At 47.3% G+C, this 18,424-nt stretch overlaps 1 protein-coding gene across 7 annotated transcripts in view; it reads left to right on the top strand.

The window, feature by feature from the left end:
* Window positions 1–10,384, top strand: part of LOC129537711 (sp110 nuclear body protein) — a 41,215-nt gene extending 30,831 nt beyond the window's left edge. For 2 of the 7 annotated variants that reach the window (XM_088845022.1, XM_088845031.1), the window contains 4 exons: window positions 2,529–2,627; window positions 3,088–3,230; window positions 4,009–4,053; window positions 10,254–10,362. In XM_088845022.1, the coding sequence (XP_088701148.1) occupies window positions 2,529–2,627; window positions 3,088–3,230; window positions 4,009–4,053; window positions 10,254–10,325 (359 nt within the window). In that variant the 3' untranslated portion in view covers window positions 10,326–10,362. Of the gene's footprint in view, window positions 1–2,528; window positions 2,628–3,087; window positions 3,231–4,008; window positions 5,197–10,253 lie in introns of those variants that run through there. The other 5 variants (XM_088845030.1, XM_088845028.1, XM_088845014.1 and 2 more) reach the window with 5 other exon arrangements.
* The last annotated feature ends 8,040 nt before the right edge of the window (window positions 10,385–18,424 follow it).

The following is an 18,424-nucleotide window of genomic DNA, read 5'->3' on the forward strand; positions in this document are numbered from 1 at the left end:
TCTCTACGAACTCCCTTTGTTTTTGTTTTTGTTTTGTTGTTGTTGTTGCTGTTGCTTGTTGTTTGGTTGATTTCGGGTTGTTTTTTGTTTGTTTGTTTTCTGGCCACGCTGTTCAGCATGCAGGATCTTAGTTCCCTGACCAGGGATCGAACTCGTACCACTTGCACTGCAATCACAGTCTTAACCAGTGGACCACCAGGGAAGTCCCTCCCTTTGCTCTTTAATTGCTTACTTTTCCTAGCAGGTTCCTCGTCTTTGCTCACATTTACTAGCGGTGACCTAATAGATGTGGGAGAGCTGCACTCAAACCGCCCTCCACCCCTCCAGGCTTCCTTCCTTAAACGTCTGTTTACTGAGATGAGAGGTGGGATGGAGCCAAATGAAAGATCATGGGAAGCAGATCAGAAAACTTTCTCCCTCCCTGAGGGGTGGGGGTGGGGGTGGCTTTGGAAGCATTAGGGATGCAAGGTCCCTCCTAACCAGGCAAAGGAGGGGGAGCTGCCCATGCCCACCACTCTGCACACTGGGCTGGCTGCCCAGAGTTCCCAAAGCCACACACTGCAGCCACATCCGCCTGCAGGCATGTCTGGGATGTCTGTGTCAAGTGGACCTGTGCTTGATCATTCAGTGACACAGACAACTATGGAAGGTCCCTGTTGCCATTCGAATCCCCCTCGGGATTTTCACAGTGATTCAAAGTTACCCGTGACTCCGCCTTGTCAGCAAGTTAGGAACCCGTAGTGCAAATGCTCCACTCAGCTTTGATGACATCAGCACACGCTGTTGTAACCTTGCTAGTGAATTGCAGAGCCAGGATTACAAGCCCACACAGTCTGGCTTCCAGTGCCATGCTCTCGTTCACTGGGTCATATTTAGTGGGCGGATTCTGGGGACCAGTGTGGAGCCAGCTACTCTGTGCAAGAGCACCGGCCAGCTGTTCTTCCCACCAAGGTCTTCCCACCCCTTATTCTTACCTACTTTGCTGCAACCCCTGCTCCCCAAGGCTGAGCTTCCTCTGGGGTCTATAGAAGGCAACTTTAGCCTCACTTCTCATTTCTCATCTGACTCTACCTAGTTCATATCTTTCTGAACTAACACGGTTTCTTTGCCATTGATGCTGCTCTGCTTCGGTTTTTTTCCCCAATGATGCGCTTGCTTTTTTATGTTTTCCTTTAGATCTTTCGATAAGTGTTTGAGACCAGGGTGAGAGTTGGGTTGTATATTCTCCTTGCCTCATTGCAGATGCAACCACATCCAGTATGAATGCACATCAGCTCTGGGGAGCCCTTTCTCTTTGCCCTCGCCCCCCCACCCCGCCCCAGGAAACAGCTCCCATGTTTGTCTTTAATGAACTTGCCCACAGTGAGGTTGGCAGGGGATGGGGGAAGCAGGAACTGCTGATGTTTATGTTGTGTTCGTGCTAAGCCTCTTCAGTCATGTCCAACTCTTTGCAACCCCTTGGACTGTAGCCCAAGAGGCTCCTCTATCTGTGGGATTCTCCAAGCAAGAATACTGGATTGGGTTACCTTCTCCTCCTCCAAGAGATCTTCCCAATCCAGGGATTGAACCTGAGTCTCTTATGTCTCCTGCATTGGCAGGCAGGTTCTTTATCACCAGCGCCCCTGGGAAGCCCGATGTTTATGTTACCCCTTCTCCTGGCAGGAACCCCAGATCCCTCTGTAAGGCTCTGAGTTGCCTAATCTCTCCATAGGCAATGTGCAGACTTGTCTGGACTCTTGGGGGTTTTCTTTTCCTCTTAGAGGAAGAAACGGGGGAGCAATCAAATGAAAAGGGACAAGACTTAACATTCTCCTCTCAGTGCTAACTGCTTCACTTACCCCCATCTTTGTTTGAATCAGGCAAAAAAAAAAAAATCATAGAGAAATGTTCTCCAACTACATGAATGCAAAGGAATATTCTGGGCTGGCAACTCCCATCAGCATAGGGGGACAAGCAGGATGCTTACAGATAAAGGAGCATTGGATGATTGTGGCTTAGTTTGTAAATATAAACACATTCACCCAATTGAAGCACAGTATGTTTATTAAAGTATTTCGTGTGATGTAGTGTTGGCACCCATGTAGTCTGCCACTCAAAATGGAAGACTTCTGGTGAATTAACCAGAGGATGCTCCCCAGTGTCTTTATGTTATTATGGTCACTGCTCTTATTATTAGAATTCATGGAAAATTCAAGGGGGAGACAGAATGAAGACTGAAGAACACTAATCTGTTCTTTTCCTTTTTCATAATTTATTTATCTGATTTCTGGTCGGGCCGGGTCTTCGTGGCTGCGAGTGGGCTTTCTCTAGTTGTGGTTGGGGGGTGGGGGTCTGCTCTGTGTCGCGGAGCACAGGCTCCAGGCACACTAGTGCACGGGCCTTGGTGATGGTGACACACTTGCTTTAGTTGCCTGAGACGTGTGATGTCTTCCCTGACCAGGGATCAAAACCACGTCCCCTGCATTGGCAGACAGATGCTTATCCCCTGAACCTCCAGGGAACTCCAACCTGTTCTTTTCTACTTTCAGAAAAACCCAAAGATGAAACTCTCGATTTTCACTCTCCTGAACTCCCCGTGACCTGTGGGGAGGCAAAGGGGATTTTATATAAGGAGAAAATGAAGCAAGGTGAGTTCCTTGACCTTCTGCCCTTTGGAACCCTGAAATGAAGGAATCACTAGGAGGGGAGAGAATATCCACAGGAATCATTGTTCAGGGCGTGGACCCTGCCAGCGAGGCTGCTTTAGAAAAAGCTGGGCTTGTGATGAAGGGATTTTTCCACCTTTTCAATGCCATTTTATATCTGGTGACCAGGCCACTGCCCTCCCACATGGAAGTCATCCATGGGCCTGTGACACACGTTCTTGCCACGTGAAAGACAAATCCTGTCCCAGTCCCTCACCACTCAGGTGGGTTTCAGGGCTTCCTTCAATCAGAGAGGAGGAATCAGGTTTCCCTGCTCCTTCTCCCACCTCCCAGGGAGTCTCTGAACCCAAAACGGTAGAGCGTCATGAGTAGGGGATGGAGGTGTAGGGTGAATTCACCGAGGATGGAAGTGGATGTAGGATGGACTGTCTTTAACTTCCAGGGTCCTCAGAGAAGTGTATTCAGAATGAGAAGGGAGTTTGGTTCACACCAAGAGAATTTGAAATTGAAGGAAAGCGGAAACATTCTAAGAACTGGAAGCGAAGTCTGTTTTGTGGAGGAAAGAGCCTAGAAAAGCTGCTGCAGGTATTGTAATAACAAGAGAAACATAGGTGATGAGTTTAATTCCCTGAAGGATGAGCGGACTTACAATCACAGAAGCGTGAGGAAATTCCCATCAGGATTCCACAGCGTGACTGAGAAAGAGCTAACCGATCATAGAAAACCCTGTGGGTGAGGAAGTTAGGCGCCCAGACTGGTGCTGAGGAGGGGAAACTTGACATACAAGACGGAGGGATTTGAGAAACTTACCCTGCTGGTATGGGGAAGGGTGGGCCGGAAGGAAACTAGATGAAGACGGAGACCCCTCTGAAAGCTTCCCTGTGCCCACACGTGCCTCAGGACCACACTCCATGTGGGCCCCTTGGTGAAGCAGTTCCAGACCATGCTGCCCATGGCTAGTCCCTCCTCTCCACTTCCCTGGCACGCTGTTCCATCCCGTGAGCAACACACAAGGGTACTAGTCTCTGTGATCCCAGATCCCAGCACGAAACTGCTCCAAACACTCAGAATGTGATCACTGATATGAAATCATAAGGCTGTTATCTAGAGAGGAAACGGGAAGGGAGTGGGTAGGAGAGCACAGAGAGAGAAGAACAGGTCTTGGGTTTGAGTGACAGAGAATAAATAATGTCCAGAAGGAGAGCCAATGGGAGGAGGGAGCTAGTTATTCTTCCTGCTCTCTTGGGTTGGAGACCCAGTAGGCTGCCCATGTACAAATATTCATTCACAAGTGGGGACTTGGATATTTACAAAAGAAAGGCCTTCAGAACAGTCCCATTCACTGACCTGTCCTCTCTTGCAGAAAGGAATTTTGCTCTGTCCTTCAAGAAAACATCTCAAGAAAGAGGTAAATAGCAGGTGAATTCCTACCACATTCTCAGCCACCATGTTGCAGACTTTCCATGTGCCACGGCTTGCCTGGGTATCCTCGACCTTCCCAGGCCCGAGTCAGCTTCCCATTTCAGCACTGCGGTTTCCTGACGACTGCTTTAGCACACTGGTGCTTGTACATGCTGCCTTTATGTTTATAGTTAACTTAAGACAGGGAAGCAGATAACTCTTTTAAATGAAGATTAGGACACTAGCATGTGTTCTACAAAAAAGATTTGTATATTTGGATGATCAGCAACCAAATGTGTCAGAAATAGAGTGCTCTAGTTTGAAAAGTAAATACGGTGTTGAAATAGACAAGAATAGACAAATAGTAAGAAGTGAAAGAAAGAAGATCATCCTCGATTGAACTCCAAGTATTCCTAACTTCGACATGCTCCTTATTGGTAACAGCAGAATGGAACAATGTGTTTGAACTGAGCTTCGTCTCTGCAGAGCCTCCCGACGGCATTCATTCATTGGCTGCACCCACTACTCCTCCCCAGGTGCCTTTACTTACAGAGATAGGTCTTCCAGTCTCAAGTCCCGTTCATGGGCTTCTCATTAGACACGGACCTCCAATAGATGCAGTGATGCCTCTTCCATCTTGTCCAGGAGGTTAACCTGACCCTTGGCTGGATTCACTCAAAGTTGATAAGACAATGGTCCCCCAAAACTGTTTATTACATAAATCATCTCTTCCATGCTGATTTGAAATACCTTAATATGTTTAGGGAGGTTCCTTGTAATAGCCAAAAAAAAAAAAAAGAATATAGATGTCCATCAGTACTCTAAAATAAACTGATAATCGACAGAATGATGGTTTTTAAAAATGCATGTTTTGCAAGTATATATTCATCCTATAGTCACTAAGGGTGTTAAGGTCAGGAAAGATTCAGGAAGCTTAAACTGGTAATAACATGTACAGAAGGAGCACAGTTTTGTTTATGTGAATGTGTAGGGCTATGACTGAAAAAATGTCTGGAAGAGTCAGTTATTCTGGGATAGGATGACAAAGGACATTTGCCGTCCATGTTATATATTTATATACAGGTGAAAATTTTATAATGATCATTTGTTACTCTTGTAACCAGAAAGAAATAAAGATTTTTAAAATCCAGATCATTAATTAATGGCCCCGGTATTATAGCTCCTTCTTACTCATAATGCTGCTGCTGCTGCTGAGTCACTTCAGTCATGTCCGACTCTGTGTGACCCCATAGACGGAAGCCCACCAGGCTCCCCCGTCCCTGGGATTCTCCAGGCAAGAACACTGGAGTGGGTTGCCATTTCCTTCTCCAATGTGTGAAAGTGAAAAGTGAAAGTGAAGTCACTCAGTCGTGTCCGATCCTTAGCGACCCCGTGGACTGCAGCCTACCAGGCTCCTCCATCCATGGGATTTTCTAGGCAAGAGCACTAGAGTGGCTTGCCATTGCCTTCTCCAACTCATAATGCTACATGTCAGCAAATGACAGCCAGGGGCACACTTGACCTTTCAGTCCCCCCCAACTCCCACCCCATCACGAGTCACAGTGAAGTAAAGAAAACCAAGTTTAATTCTGATCACAAATGGACCAATGCAGGCCCTTCCCCTAACACACCACTGTCGCTCTGCAGTATAACAAGTCTTTGCTAGCACCTTGCTCTGTTTCTGTGTACCAGCAAGAGATCTGATGCTGGTATTGGGTTGGCCAAAAAGCGCATTTGGATTTTTCCATAACATTGTATGGAAAACCCCGAGTGGACTTTTTGGCCAACCCAATACTGCAAAGGTTTGCTTTGTGGCTGGCCTGCAGGGTGCTGCTCCCAGGACCCCAAGGCAACCTGGGCAGCTGGTGCAGAGAATCGGGGACTCCAGGCCCGTGAGAATCTCCACCACTGGAAGGGCCCAGTACGCAGACCACAGTTGCTCTGTAAATGGCAGATAGGGTGGAACTGACAGCTTCTGCTTTTTGCTTTTTTTTTCTTTAACTTTTTGAACAAATCTTAGAATTTTTTGTTCAGGAGTCCCCATTCAGGTTAGATAGCAAGATGGTTAGATAGCATCGCTGACTCAATGGACATGAGTTTGAGCAAATTTCCAGAGATAGTGGAGGACAGAGAAACCTGGCATGCTGCGGTCCATGGGGTTGCAAAGTCATGACTGGGTGACTGAACAGCAACAACAACCCCATTCAAGGGGGCTGATTTGCAACCAACAGTTTAAATAAGTATAAGTAAAATCTGTACATGAGGATGGTGTTACTTTCAGAGCTCAAAAGGTTTTAAAATGTTGGGCAGTTGTTGTAGGATTGAGTTTTAAGAGGGTCAGTCATTGTTTCTTGACAGTGTCAGGAATAGAGCAGCCCTCAACTGACCAAACGGTGGCTAGGAATTTGCTGAGCAGGTAGGGCCTTGTTCTATATGTGGGGCGATGGCCCTTCCTTTCTCCTGAGTTCCTTTCTGTAGTTGTATATTCTGAATATGTCAAATGAGAAGCATCACATCTATGCGGTGTCATGCCTTTGTTCCGGGAAGTCGGCTGCAGCTCCGACCTTGTCTGCAGATACTGTGTGTGATAGCAAAGCTGTCAAGGTACCCCAGGATAGCCAGGTAAAGGTGTGTTGTATGCCTGCAAAGGTGAAGGCCAACTCCAGCTGAGATGCTGTTGAGATAGGCACTGAACAGAACATATGAGCCAAATCTGTGAATGTAAAGCATTTGCCGGTTGCTAAGTGGATGGCATCAGTGAAGGCATTAATATTGGCTATATCGTGGGGGTCCTTTGTGAGTAATTGCATCCCATTAAATTTAAACAGGGTACCTACTCTCCTTTCAGGGGACTTGCCAAACATAAAACAGAGGACAAATAGGTATACCTCACCTCATCAAAACTAAACGCCCCAGGGGCATAGCACCCACTGCTCAAAACTACCCTGTAGTGGGCATGGATGCTTTGAGCTAACAAATGATGGAGTAAAATAAAATTAAATCTTTGACACAATCAGTTTTACATAATGGAGCCCATAGACCTTCCACTCTGTTAAAATAGTTAATAGGACTCAGTAGAAATTAAAGCAGGGCCTTCAAGAATAGGCATGTATCATGTTGTTGTGTTGTTATTTAGTCCCTAAGTTGTGTCCAACTCTTTTGCGACTCCATGGACTCTACCCCTCCAGGTTCCCTCTGTCCATGGGATTTCCCAGGCAAGAATACTGGAGTGGGTTGCCATTTCCTTCTCCAGGGGACCTTCTCAACCCAGGGATCAAACCCGAGTCTCCTGCACTGGCAAGTGGATTCTTTACCACTTAGCCACTAGGAAAGCCCATATAAGATCTGTTTAGAGCAAGAGTGATTATCTCTACTTTTTGTCCATTTAAATGTCCAATCTGGCCTGTTCTTAAACTTGGAAAGAATGGATGGTGCCTCCTGATGGATGATGGCAACCTCAGTGCCCAGAAGAGAACAACATAACTTCAAGCATAAGTCAACGGGGACCTGAGCCAGTTAGCAATCCAAAGAGAGACCCCTAGGTTGGAATGGTCACCCAGTCGCCTGCTTGCCAACCCAACTGTCTTGTGGTTGCCCACAGGTAAGTGAGCTCAGCCCTGCACCGAAAACTGGGTTCAGATGTTGAAACCAATGATGCAACACATGTGCCAAGAGAGAATAAAATATTTATTGCTCATATACAGAGGCTTTCTGGGGAGAGGCAAGGCAAGGCACCCAAGCTGGTCCGAAAGTGGAGTGAAGTAAGGGTATGTGTGCTATGTCACTTCAGTCATGTCCAGCTCTGGAAGACCATATGGACTGTAGGCTGCAAGGTTCCCTCTGTCCATGAGATTTCCCAGGCAAGAATACTGGAGTGGGTTGCCATTTCCTTCTCCAGGGGATCTTTCCAACCCAGGGATCGAACCTGAGTCTCTTAAGTCTCCTGCAGTGGCAGAAGGGTTCTTTACCACTAGTGCCACCCCAAGAAAGGGTATGGCCCAAGGTTTATTACGGTTAGGGATGTGGCCATGGGCTTCCCTGATAGCTCAGTTGGTAAAGAGTCTGCCTGCAATGCAGGAGACCTTGGTTCAACTCCTGGGTTGGGAAGACCCCCTGGAGAAGGGAAAGGCTACGCACTCCAGTATTCTGGCTTGGAGAATTCCATGGACTGTATAGTCCATGGGGTTGCAAACAGTCGGACGCGACTGAATGACATTCACTTCACTTCACTTCGTGTGGCCAAAGTGAGGGTTCCCTTGCTGGGGCGAGGTCTGTCCAATTTGAACTTCTCACTGTGGCCGAGAGAGGGAGCCCATGAGGTTTTCTGAGCACCTTGCCCAGATGTGCCAAGAAGGGAAGAGGGAGGGGTGGGTTAGAGAAACTACCAGTCATCAAATATAAAAACCAGAGTCAGATTCTTTATTAGAGTGTGACCGTGGGTATGTGTGTCCTTTCTCCGTCATTTCCCTGCCGTATCACTTGTGCTGGAAACTTTCTCTCCAGAACACGGAGGTAGGGGGCAGGGGTATCAGGGTTCTAGGCCCAACCAGGTTCCCCATCAGGAGGAGCAGGTAGGTCTGCACTGGCATCTACGCTCTGGACCAGCGCAGGCCAGGTGTCATTGAGGCAAGAATGGCTGTCAGATGTCAACCTTAAAGACAGAGAGAGGCAAGTTCAGGAGGGGATGGCCAGAAAGATTCTTTGACCTTCAGGGTTAGGGAGCACTTCTTAGGAGGCCTTGGGGCTTAGGAAGTGGAGAGGGTGCTCAGGAAGCCTCCCAGCTAAGAGAGATGAACACCATCCCAGATCAGGAAGACGTTTCCTTTTGGCTGAGTGGCTAGTTTTGCCAGTGGACTAAATGTTCCCGTCCCTGACGCCTTTGGTCAGGCTGCTCATATTTGTGTTAGGGACAGTGGTGGGTGGGGGCAGGGTCTTTCCTTGGTTGTAACTGATTCTCAGTTGCTTTGAGCCTTTGCTCCAGCTCCTGGTGGTCAATTTCCTGACCACCCACCATCCGTCTCTGGGGAAAGGATCACAGTGGGGCTCTTTGGCACCGCTTCTCCTCCTCCTTTTGCCTTCAGTCTTGCCCAGCACCAAGTGACTCTTTATCCAACTGTAAGGATCATGCCTCTCACATAAGTCAACTGTAGAATTTACTAGGTTACATTTTATGGCCACGAGAAAGACCCCGGTGGATCCTCAGCACACATCCCGCCCCCAGCCAAACAACCCAGTGACACAACAGTTCTGTGTCTTTGTGTGCGTCCCCCTGTGTGTCAGCATGACCTCAGGGACTGTTCTCGGAGTTGCCCACGAGCTTACCTGGGCCTGCGCGCAGCGGCTGAGAGCATCTCTGGCCCAGGCCCGGGAAGGGGGGACAACCTGTCTCAGGTACCAATCCCCTTCTAGCAGGAAGACTCCAAGGAATGTGAGGTGTGCTGTAAAGGGGGCTGGCTGCTCCGCTGTGACACTTGCCCGCGATTCTTTCATGAGGCCTGTCACATCCCACCCTCGGAGGCTGAGAGGTTAGTGAGACGCAGCCCCGCCCGGAGTTGGCGCCTCGCCCGGGCTCCACCTCTTATGAAGAGCCGCCGGCCAGGGAGCATCTGGGCATCCTGGGCTCTGCCCCGGGGGCCCCGCGTAGCCCCATCGGCCCGCAGCCTGTGTTCCCTGTGGCATCAGTGCCTCTGAGTCTGTGGCTGAGTCACGCTGACCCCCACACTGCCCCTGCCCCTGGGAGTTGTCCTTTCCCGGTTTCGTAACCCAGACTCCTGTCCAAAGGGCGGAAAAACACCATTTGTGCTCTGTGATTTCTCAGAAAAGGCAGGAAACATGGCCTGCTTCTCCGATTTCCCCACAGTCTCAACAGGCTGATGGAGCCTCAGTCACCCAGGGGGTTAAGACCCACTTTCTGATACTCCAGCTGGGTGCCCAGAGCTCCTTGTGTTCCTGGGAGGGCAGAGGAGGAAAGGAGAACCCACCTGTCACTCTGACACCGCCCTCCACACTCAGACTGCTTTGTCGTTCTCTCCATGGGACCCCTTCCAGCACTCCACTCTCACCCCCCTATCCCCCAACCCCCAATCCCCTCCACCTTGGGAGTCTTGGAGACCCCGGGAGGTGGTCCCTTCCTTCCCTGGCTGCATCCATCAGGAAAAGGAAAACGGTGGCTGTTTCCACCTAGCTCATTTATGCCCAGCCCTGCAGGAGCCCATGGAGTTCCACCTTCTGCAGGATGAAGGAGTCTTCAGGAAACCAGCAGGGTCTCCAGGAATCTGAGGTTCAGGCGAGGTCCATGCACCCAGAGGAGCAGCTGGTGAGTGGGATGGGGACCGAAGCCTTACCCCTTCCCCTCAAACAGGCAGAGGGTCCAGGAAAGGGCACCCAAAGAAAGCCTTCAGAGTCTCACTTCCAAGGATGGAAGTTCAGCGCCCAAACGTGGAGGACATACAGAATTCAACATCCACCTCCCCACCATGGCACCTTGGCAGACGCAGTCGGAAGGCTGGTTGTGTCTGGCTGCTCCTGTGTGTGGTTTCTGGGCAAAGACTTGGCTTCACTTTCTCAAAACTGCATTTGCCTTTAAATCCCAGGGGGTCTGTGTATTAATATGTAATATTAAGATCTTACAGCAGGTTCAGGTGTTATCAGCTTGACCCATCTGTTACACATCACCCTGTCCCCTAATGATTTTAGAAGCCACTGATGCTTATTGCCTAAACTTATTTCAATAGGGTTTGCAAATTGATGATATTTAGATTCTGTTACTCCTTCTATGTGGGTTCGATCCCGGGGTCAGGAAGATCCCCTAGAGGAGGAAATGGCAACCCACTCCAGTATTCTTGCTGAAAAATCCAATGGACAATGGCAGGCTATACTCCAAAGGGTTGCAAAGAGCTGGACATGACTGAGCACACGAGCACTCTCTTCCTTCTACATTTATTGGTTAGAATTCTTCTGAAAAGGACTCCCTTCAGTAATATTTGGCTGCTTTGAAGCACAGTTTGTATAGGAAATAAAGGATAGATTCTGGATTCTTTATTTGAAACGTTCAAGTTAGTGACTTGTTTCCCTAATAGCCTCTAAAGATAGACACGGAGGGATTTTTTTTTTTTCTATAAAGTATCTTGAGCTCATGGATTTAAACATTTAATGTGTCCCAAACCATTGCAGTTAATATCTTTATTGCTGCTCAAATTGCTTATCAGTGAGTGAGAGTCTCTTCACGTTGGCTCCTGAGTTGTTTTGAAATGACCCCAGGACTCTTTGATGGCATATTAGCTACCTATTGCTATGTAACAAATGACCCCAAAGTTTAGTGGCTTCAAGGAGTAGTCATCTTATTGTTCACTTGTCTGTGAGCCAGAAATGTAGGAAGACGTCCATGTGGATGCCTTATCTTTGTTCCACATGGTATTGACCAAGCCCTTTCATGCTTGTACAGTGTTACTTCTGCCACATACTGTCAGTGCAAGCAAATCACCAGACCAAATTCAAAAGGAGGGGAAATGGGCTGTACCTCTTGATAGGATGAATGGCAAAGCCATGTTTCAAAGGGAATGTCATTTGGCAAGAAATGTTGCCACTGTCTTCAGAAACACCCTACCATAGTCTACCCTCTGACCACAGCAATTAACATCCTTCCCACATGCAAAGGACATTCACCCCCCGACCCCATCCCAATAAGTCTCACTCCTTGCAGGACTGGAACAAAGTCCAGGACCTCATCATCTAAATCAGGTTCAAATCAGATAAGTTCCTTAGGTGTGGTTCATTGGGTGCAGCCCTGGAGGTACATCTTCTGTGGAACCGAAAACCTGTGAACTAAAGGACAGTTAGTCTCCCCCACTTTCCAAATATAATGATGACACAGGTTGTAGACACTTGCATTCAAACAGGGGGAAATGGATAGGATGTACCAGTCACTGGTCCATAGTAATTCAGAAATCCAATCAGGTACATGTTGGCAGGACAGAGAACATTCCTTGATAATCCCATGATTTATAAATATTATATCCCTCTAAATATCAATAACCTCAGATATGCAGATGACACCACCCTTATGGCAGAAAGTGAAGAGGAACTCAAAAGCCTCTTGATGAAAGTGAAAGAGGAGAGTGAAAAGGTTGGCTTGAAGCTCAACATTCAGAAAACAAAGATCATGGCATCTGGTCCCATCACTTCATGGGAAATAGATGGAAAAACAGTGGAAACAGTGTCAGATTTTATTTTTTGGGGCTCCAAAATCACTGCAGATGCTGATTGCAGCCATGAAATTAAAAGACGCTTGTTCCTTGGAAGGAAAGTTATGACCAACCTAGATAGTATATTAAAAAGCAGAGACATTACTTTGCCAACCAAGGTCCGTCTAGTCAAGGCAATGGTTTTTCCCGTGGTCATGTATGGATGTGAGAGTTGGACTGTGAAGAAGGCTGATCGCCGAAGAATCGATGCTTTTCAACTGTGGTGTTGGAGAAGACTCTTGAGAGTCCCTTATACTGCAAGGAGATCCAACCAGTCCATTCTAAGAGAGATCAATCCTGGATGTTCATTGGAGGGACTGATGCTAAAGCTGAAGCTGCAATACTTTGGCCACCTCATGCGACGAGTTGACTCACTGGAAAAGACTCTGATGCTGGGAAAGGTTGGGGGCGGGAGGAGAAGGGGACGATGGAGAATGAGATGGCTTGATGGCATCACCGACTCTGTGGACATGAGTTTGAGTGAACTCCGGGAGTTGGTGATGGACAGGGAGGCCTGGTGTGCTGTGATTCATGGGGTCGCGGAGAGTCGGACATGACTGAGTGACTGAACTGAACTGAACTGAACTGAATCCCTATCCAATACCACAGGCTTCTCCCATGTCTTCCTACAGGCAGTATTTGTGCCTGTCTTCTCCCACAGTATGTTTACTCATTTTCTCAAATCTAAACTACAACAACAATATTTTCAGATTTTCTATACTCATAACACTATGAAAAAAAACTAAGTTGAATTCTAAATTTGTGTGGAATTTTTGTTTCTGTTATGTATTTAATATACCATTGCACAGGGTATTTTTTAGGATTTTGCATTTGTATTTATAAATGAGATAGGTCTGCACATTTTTGCATATTGCCACAGTCAGAGTTAGAGTTACCCTGTAGTTGTTCAGTCACTGAGTCGTGTCCAACTCTTTTTAACCCCGTGGACTGCAGCACACCAGGCTTCCCTGTCCTTCATTTTCTCCCAGAGTTTGCTCAAACTCATGTCCATTGAGTTGGTGATGCCATCCAACCATCCATCCTCTGTCACCCCATTCTCCTCCTGCCCTCAGTCTTTCCCAGCAGCAGGGTTTTTTCCAGTGAGTCAGCTCTTCACATCAGGTGGCCAAAGTACTGGAGCTTCAACTTCAGCATCAGTCCTTTCAACGAATATTCAGGGTTGATTTCCTTTAGGATTAACTAATTTGATCTCCTTTCTGTCCAAGGGACTTTTAAGAGTCTTCTCCAGCACCACAATTTGAAAGCTTCTATTCTTCAGCGCTCATCCTTCTTTACGGTCCAACTCTCACATACATACATGACTACTGGAAAAATCATAGCTTTGACTCTATGAAGCTTTGTCAGCAAAATGATGTCTCTGTATTTTAATACACTGTCTAGGTTTGTCATATTTTTTCTTCCAAGGAGCAAGTGTCTTTTAATTTCATGGGTGCAGTCACCATCTGCAGTGATTTTTGAAAACAACAGTAATGTTTTCTGTTCTTACTGTTCGAGTTTCCTATCTGGTCTTATCTTGCCGTGGCATCTCCATACTTCGTTTTTTCATACATCTTTCTGTTGACTGAAGTTTGTTTTTAAGTAACTTTAAAAGAAGGGCATGTGGCTGTTATGTTTTCTGTGTCTTCGCATATCTCAGAATGTCTTCTGTTGTTTCCATTAACTAACAACATATCGTGCTACAATATATATTTTATCACAGTTTCTCACCTTCAAAATTGATTTAGACTTTGTTCCACTGTCTTTGAGCATTTTGTTCTGCAACTCTACTGTCTGATTTCAGTCAGAATTATATTTCTAGTGTGTGAACATGTATGAAATTCCCCCTTTATCTCTGTAATTATATGTTTAGTTATTTTTGACAGGATGGTACTCAGTGTGATATTCTTATTGTTGGTCTTGCCTGGTTCTGTATACACATGTGGTTCTATTTTCAGCTCCATTACATCTTTCTGATCCATTTGTTCTGGGCTTACTGTCAAGAACATCTTTTACGCTTGCTTGGTCCTCCCTATTTATCATTAAAAAAGAATTTCACAAAAACATTCTTCTTAGGCACTTAGTATGAGACTTAAATATACTAACTTAATTGCGATTCTGTAGTCAATATTTTAAACTTAATGATCTTTTAACACTTTCATTTTGCTAATTGCTATCTATTAACAAAGCCTCAAAGGCTAAAAACTCTTCTTGTCATAGTGGTTTTCTTCCCTCACGACAAAAATAGGAAATCAGTGCAAATTACTAGATTGCTCTGATCTGCTCCACCCAAATTTTCCAGAACTGTGAGAAATAAATGGCTGCAGTTTCAACTACTCAGTCTGTGAGATTCTGTTAGGCAGCACAAGCTGACAAATAAAAATCGAGTAACACCATCATCAGAGCCCCCATCCCTGTTCCCATAGCAAGTTGAAAACTCTTCAACAGGATCTTGCAACTTCCCATTTAGGTAGCATCGAGATCCCTTTGGCTCTGATTTCCCACTGTTTCCACAATAGTGTGAACTGTGAAATGGATCGACTTCACCTATCATCCAGAGAGGGGTGTAAGCAGTTTGGGTACCTAGAGAAAAGCATGTAATGAAACAGAGCTCCTTTTATAGTTGGAAAGGAAGATGACAAGTATGGCCATAAGGACTTCTGGTGCCCTTCCTGGAGAGCATGATGGATTCTAGAGATAATGATGGCTTTGGATTTCCAACTCCTTCTGCGTGGAGTACTAAAGGTTTCTCTTTGCAGCACAGTCTCCATGCGTTATGGTAAAAGACCCTTCTCCCCACTGGTTTGCCAGTAGGCAGGACTGCTGTGCTCTAAATTACCCTGAATCCATTTGCGACCTTCTCCTTCATTCTGGCACTGATTAGCTGAATCAGATCTCTCTCACTCTGTTCCATCATGGCTCTGGATTGCTCTATTATTGGGGAAAAAAGAAAACCACTCAAGAGTCATTTCTCTCAGGTTGAAAGTTTCAGCCACTATCAGTTCAGTTGCCATGACAACCAAGACCCCTATCCCTGGGACCATCTATCCCTTTAACTTCCTTTTGTTGCTGTTCTCTTTCCTACTTGAAAGAGTGGGGTTTGATTTATTCTGCTAGGCTTAGTGGTCCATATCTTCCCCCAGTCCTTCTGCGCTGGAGCCTCAGATCCATCCTCCTTCTGTTCTCCCACTGCACAGGCCCACCAAGTTTTTGCCCCCATCTCCTTAAACAATAAAAACTCTTAGTGTGGGGCTTCTGTGGTGGTCCAGTGGTTAAGACTGCGCTTCTACTGCAGGGGCCACAGGCTCGATTTGGTGTGCATAGGCGAATAAATAAAAACTCTTAATGAAATCAGCGTCTGTGACATCCCTGCAGACAGTGTGACCTGTGTCTCCCTGGGGACTTCTTCTGGCCCTGTACCCAGGCTAGTTCTCTCGTCCTGGTCCAACATGGCCCCATTCCCTACTGGCCAGAGCTGCTGGGAATCCAGGTCACCTCAAGCTGTGACACAGGAGGTGGCTGTGGTTGTGGCTGTCGTTCAGTGCCTCAATCATGCCTGACTCTTTCTGGCCCCATGGACTGCAGCACACCAGGCTTCCCCGTCCTTCGCTGAGTGAAAAAGTGAAAACTGAAGTCGCTCAGTCACATCCGACTCTTTGCGACCCCATGAACTGTAGCTTACCAGGTTCTTCAGTCCATGGAATTTTCCAGGCAAGAGTACTAGAGTGGGTTGCCATTTCCTTCTCCAGGGGATCTTCTAGACCCAGAGATCGAACTTGGGTCTTCCACATTGCACGCAGATGCTTTACCATCTAAGCCACCAGGGAAGCCTTCACTATCTCCCAGAATTTGCTTAAACTCATGTCCATTGAGTCAATGATGCCATCCAACAGTCACATCCTCTGTCACCCCCTTCCCCTCTTGTCCTCAATCTTTCCCAGCTTCAGGGGCTTTTCCAATGAGTTTTTGCATCAGGTGGCCAAAGTATTGGAGTTTCAGCATCAATCCTTCTAATGAATATTCAGGGTTGATTTCCTTTAGGATTGACTGATTTGATCTCCTTGCTGTCCAAGGGACTCTCAACAGTCTTCTCCAGAACCACAGTTGGAAAGCATCAGTTCTTTGGTGCTCAGCCTTCTTTATGGTACACCTTTCCCATCTGTATGTGACTACTAGAAAAACCATAGCTTTGACTATTTGAACCTTTGTCAGCAAAGTGATGTCTCTATATTTTAATACACTGTCTAGGTTTGTCATAGCTTTTCTTCCAAAGAGCAAGCATCTTTTAATTTCATGGCTGCAGGAGGTAATAAATGACTCTTAAATGATCCTCTGAAGCTGAGAAGAGCTACAGCTTCAAAAGTTGAATAAAGAAAACTTTACAGAGTGACTGGAGGAATTATATATAAAAATATAGTGTCCCCTCCAGCTGATTCCAGAAATTCAACCCTGGAAAAGTCATTCTTAGGAGCTGGGCAGGCATGGTTTCCGGGTCAAGAACCCCTGCTCTTGAGAGAGTAGACTGGGCTGAGTGCCTTTCTTAGCTGCTTTCCAAACTTCTGCTGAGCCAGACCCGGCTGAGCAAGCTCACATCTCACATGTAGCTGTGGGGTCTGCTTCCGGCTGGCCTGGTCAGTCCTGCTGGGTGCAATGGACCCTCTTCTTCACTCCCCCAAGCTGTGAGGACCCTGACTGTTTCTCTTTCCTCCTAAAGATGCTCCCACTCCATTCCCATCTTTCTGCATGCAATTGAGTGTGAGGGCTACAGGAATCCCAGCTCTCCCTTCTGTTATCGTCCCTGGGCAAAAAGGAAAAGCACATATACTGTCACTTTAGCACTGCGGGGTGACACTTGAGATCATGAAATCCAAGAAGCCGTGGTCTTACACAGTTCTCCCCTGGTCTCAAGGGGCCATTGCATCTCAGGAACCATCTAGAAAAGGGAGTACCATTCAGTGAAGTCCTGCCAGCCTGGACTCCTCAGGCCGAGTGCCAACGGGCACGCCAACTGGATGAAGCCAGGGCTAGGACACGGCTGGCACTGGAGGCGCTTCTCCCCATGAGCAGCCACTGGTGCCTGATCATGCACAGAGAGGCTGAGGAGGCCCTGCAGGAGCTCTCTCCTCCATCATCCGGATGTCACACGGAGGCCAGTTTTCCAAAAGACAGCACGAGGCCACAAGCAGGAACTCAGCAATGAGGCCAGTGACCCAGACCTGGACACAGGACCTGAAGAGCAGTGCAAAGGGGCGGGTGCACGTCCAGAGTCTCAGCTGATAGCAGAACTCATCTGTCAGGCTGCCCTCGGCAGTGTTTGTTTAATGTGGAGTGACAGTTTGACAGAATAAACTCTGTAGGGGATGGATGGAGGCAGAAACATCCTTCCTTCACAAGGGCAACAGCGAGGTTTCTAGTTTCAAGCACAACAATGGTTCTCCAGGCTCCACAGCCCCAGGCAGAGCATCCAGGCACCACAGTTGCGACATTCAGATCCAAGGCTGTAACTGTGCCTGGTGGTCAAGATGCGGAAGGAGGGGATGGGTCAGCTGACCCTGTGACTAGGTTCTGAGCTGATTCATGGGTCCATGAAAGTGCCCTGGGGAGCATGGGAGCCTGGTATCTCTGCCCACAAGCAGGTGGGTTCTGGCGGCCAGTGAAAGGGGCTTCAGGTTCACAGGCACATGTTAGTACTTTGTTATTGTTTTGGCTCTAAGTTGTGTCTGACTCTTGTGACCCCACGGACTGTAGCCCGCCAGGCTCCTCTGTCCATGGGATTTTACAGGCAAGAGTACTGGAGTGGGTAGCCCTTCCCTTCTCCAGGGGATCTTCCTGACCCAGGGATCGAACCCGAGTCTCCAGTATTGCAGCAGAATCTTTACCACTGAGCTACATGGAAAGTGCCACATTAGTGCTTACCAGCAGGAAAAGCCAGAGGTGTTCCAGCACATCCTCACATCCAGGGGGTAGGAATATCTCAGCGTGAGAGGCAAAACCCCTCAGAAGTAAAACAGAGGACTAGTCTCAACACAGGGAAGCGTGACACCTACAAGTGCTGATACCAACCTAAATTTTCCCAGCCGGAACTAAGGGCAGACCTGGCTATTTCAGAGTCTGGACCATGACCCTGTTTATTTGGGC

This window comes from Moschus berezovskii, chromosome 2, assembly GCF_049115385.1.
Source record: "Moschus berezovskii isolate FMDL1 chromosome 2, NW_MosBer_1.0, whole genome shotgun sequence".
Taxonomy (NCBI): Eukaryota; Metazoa; Chordata; class Mammalia; order Artiodactyla; family Moschidae; genus Moschus; species Moschus berezovskii.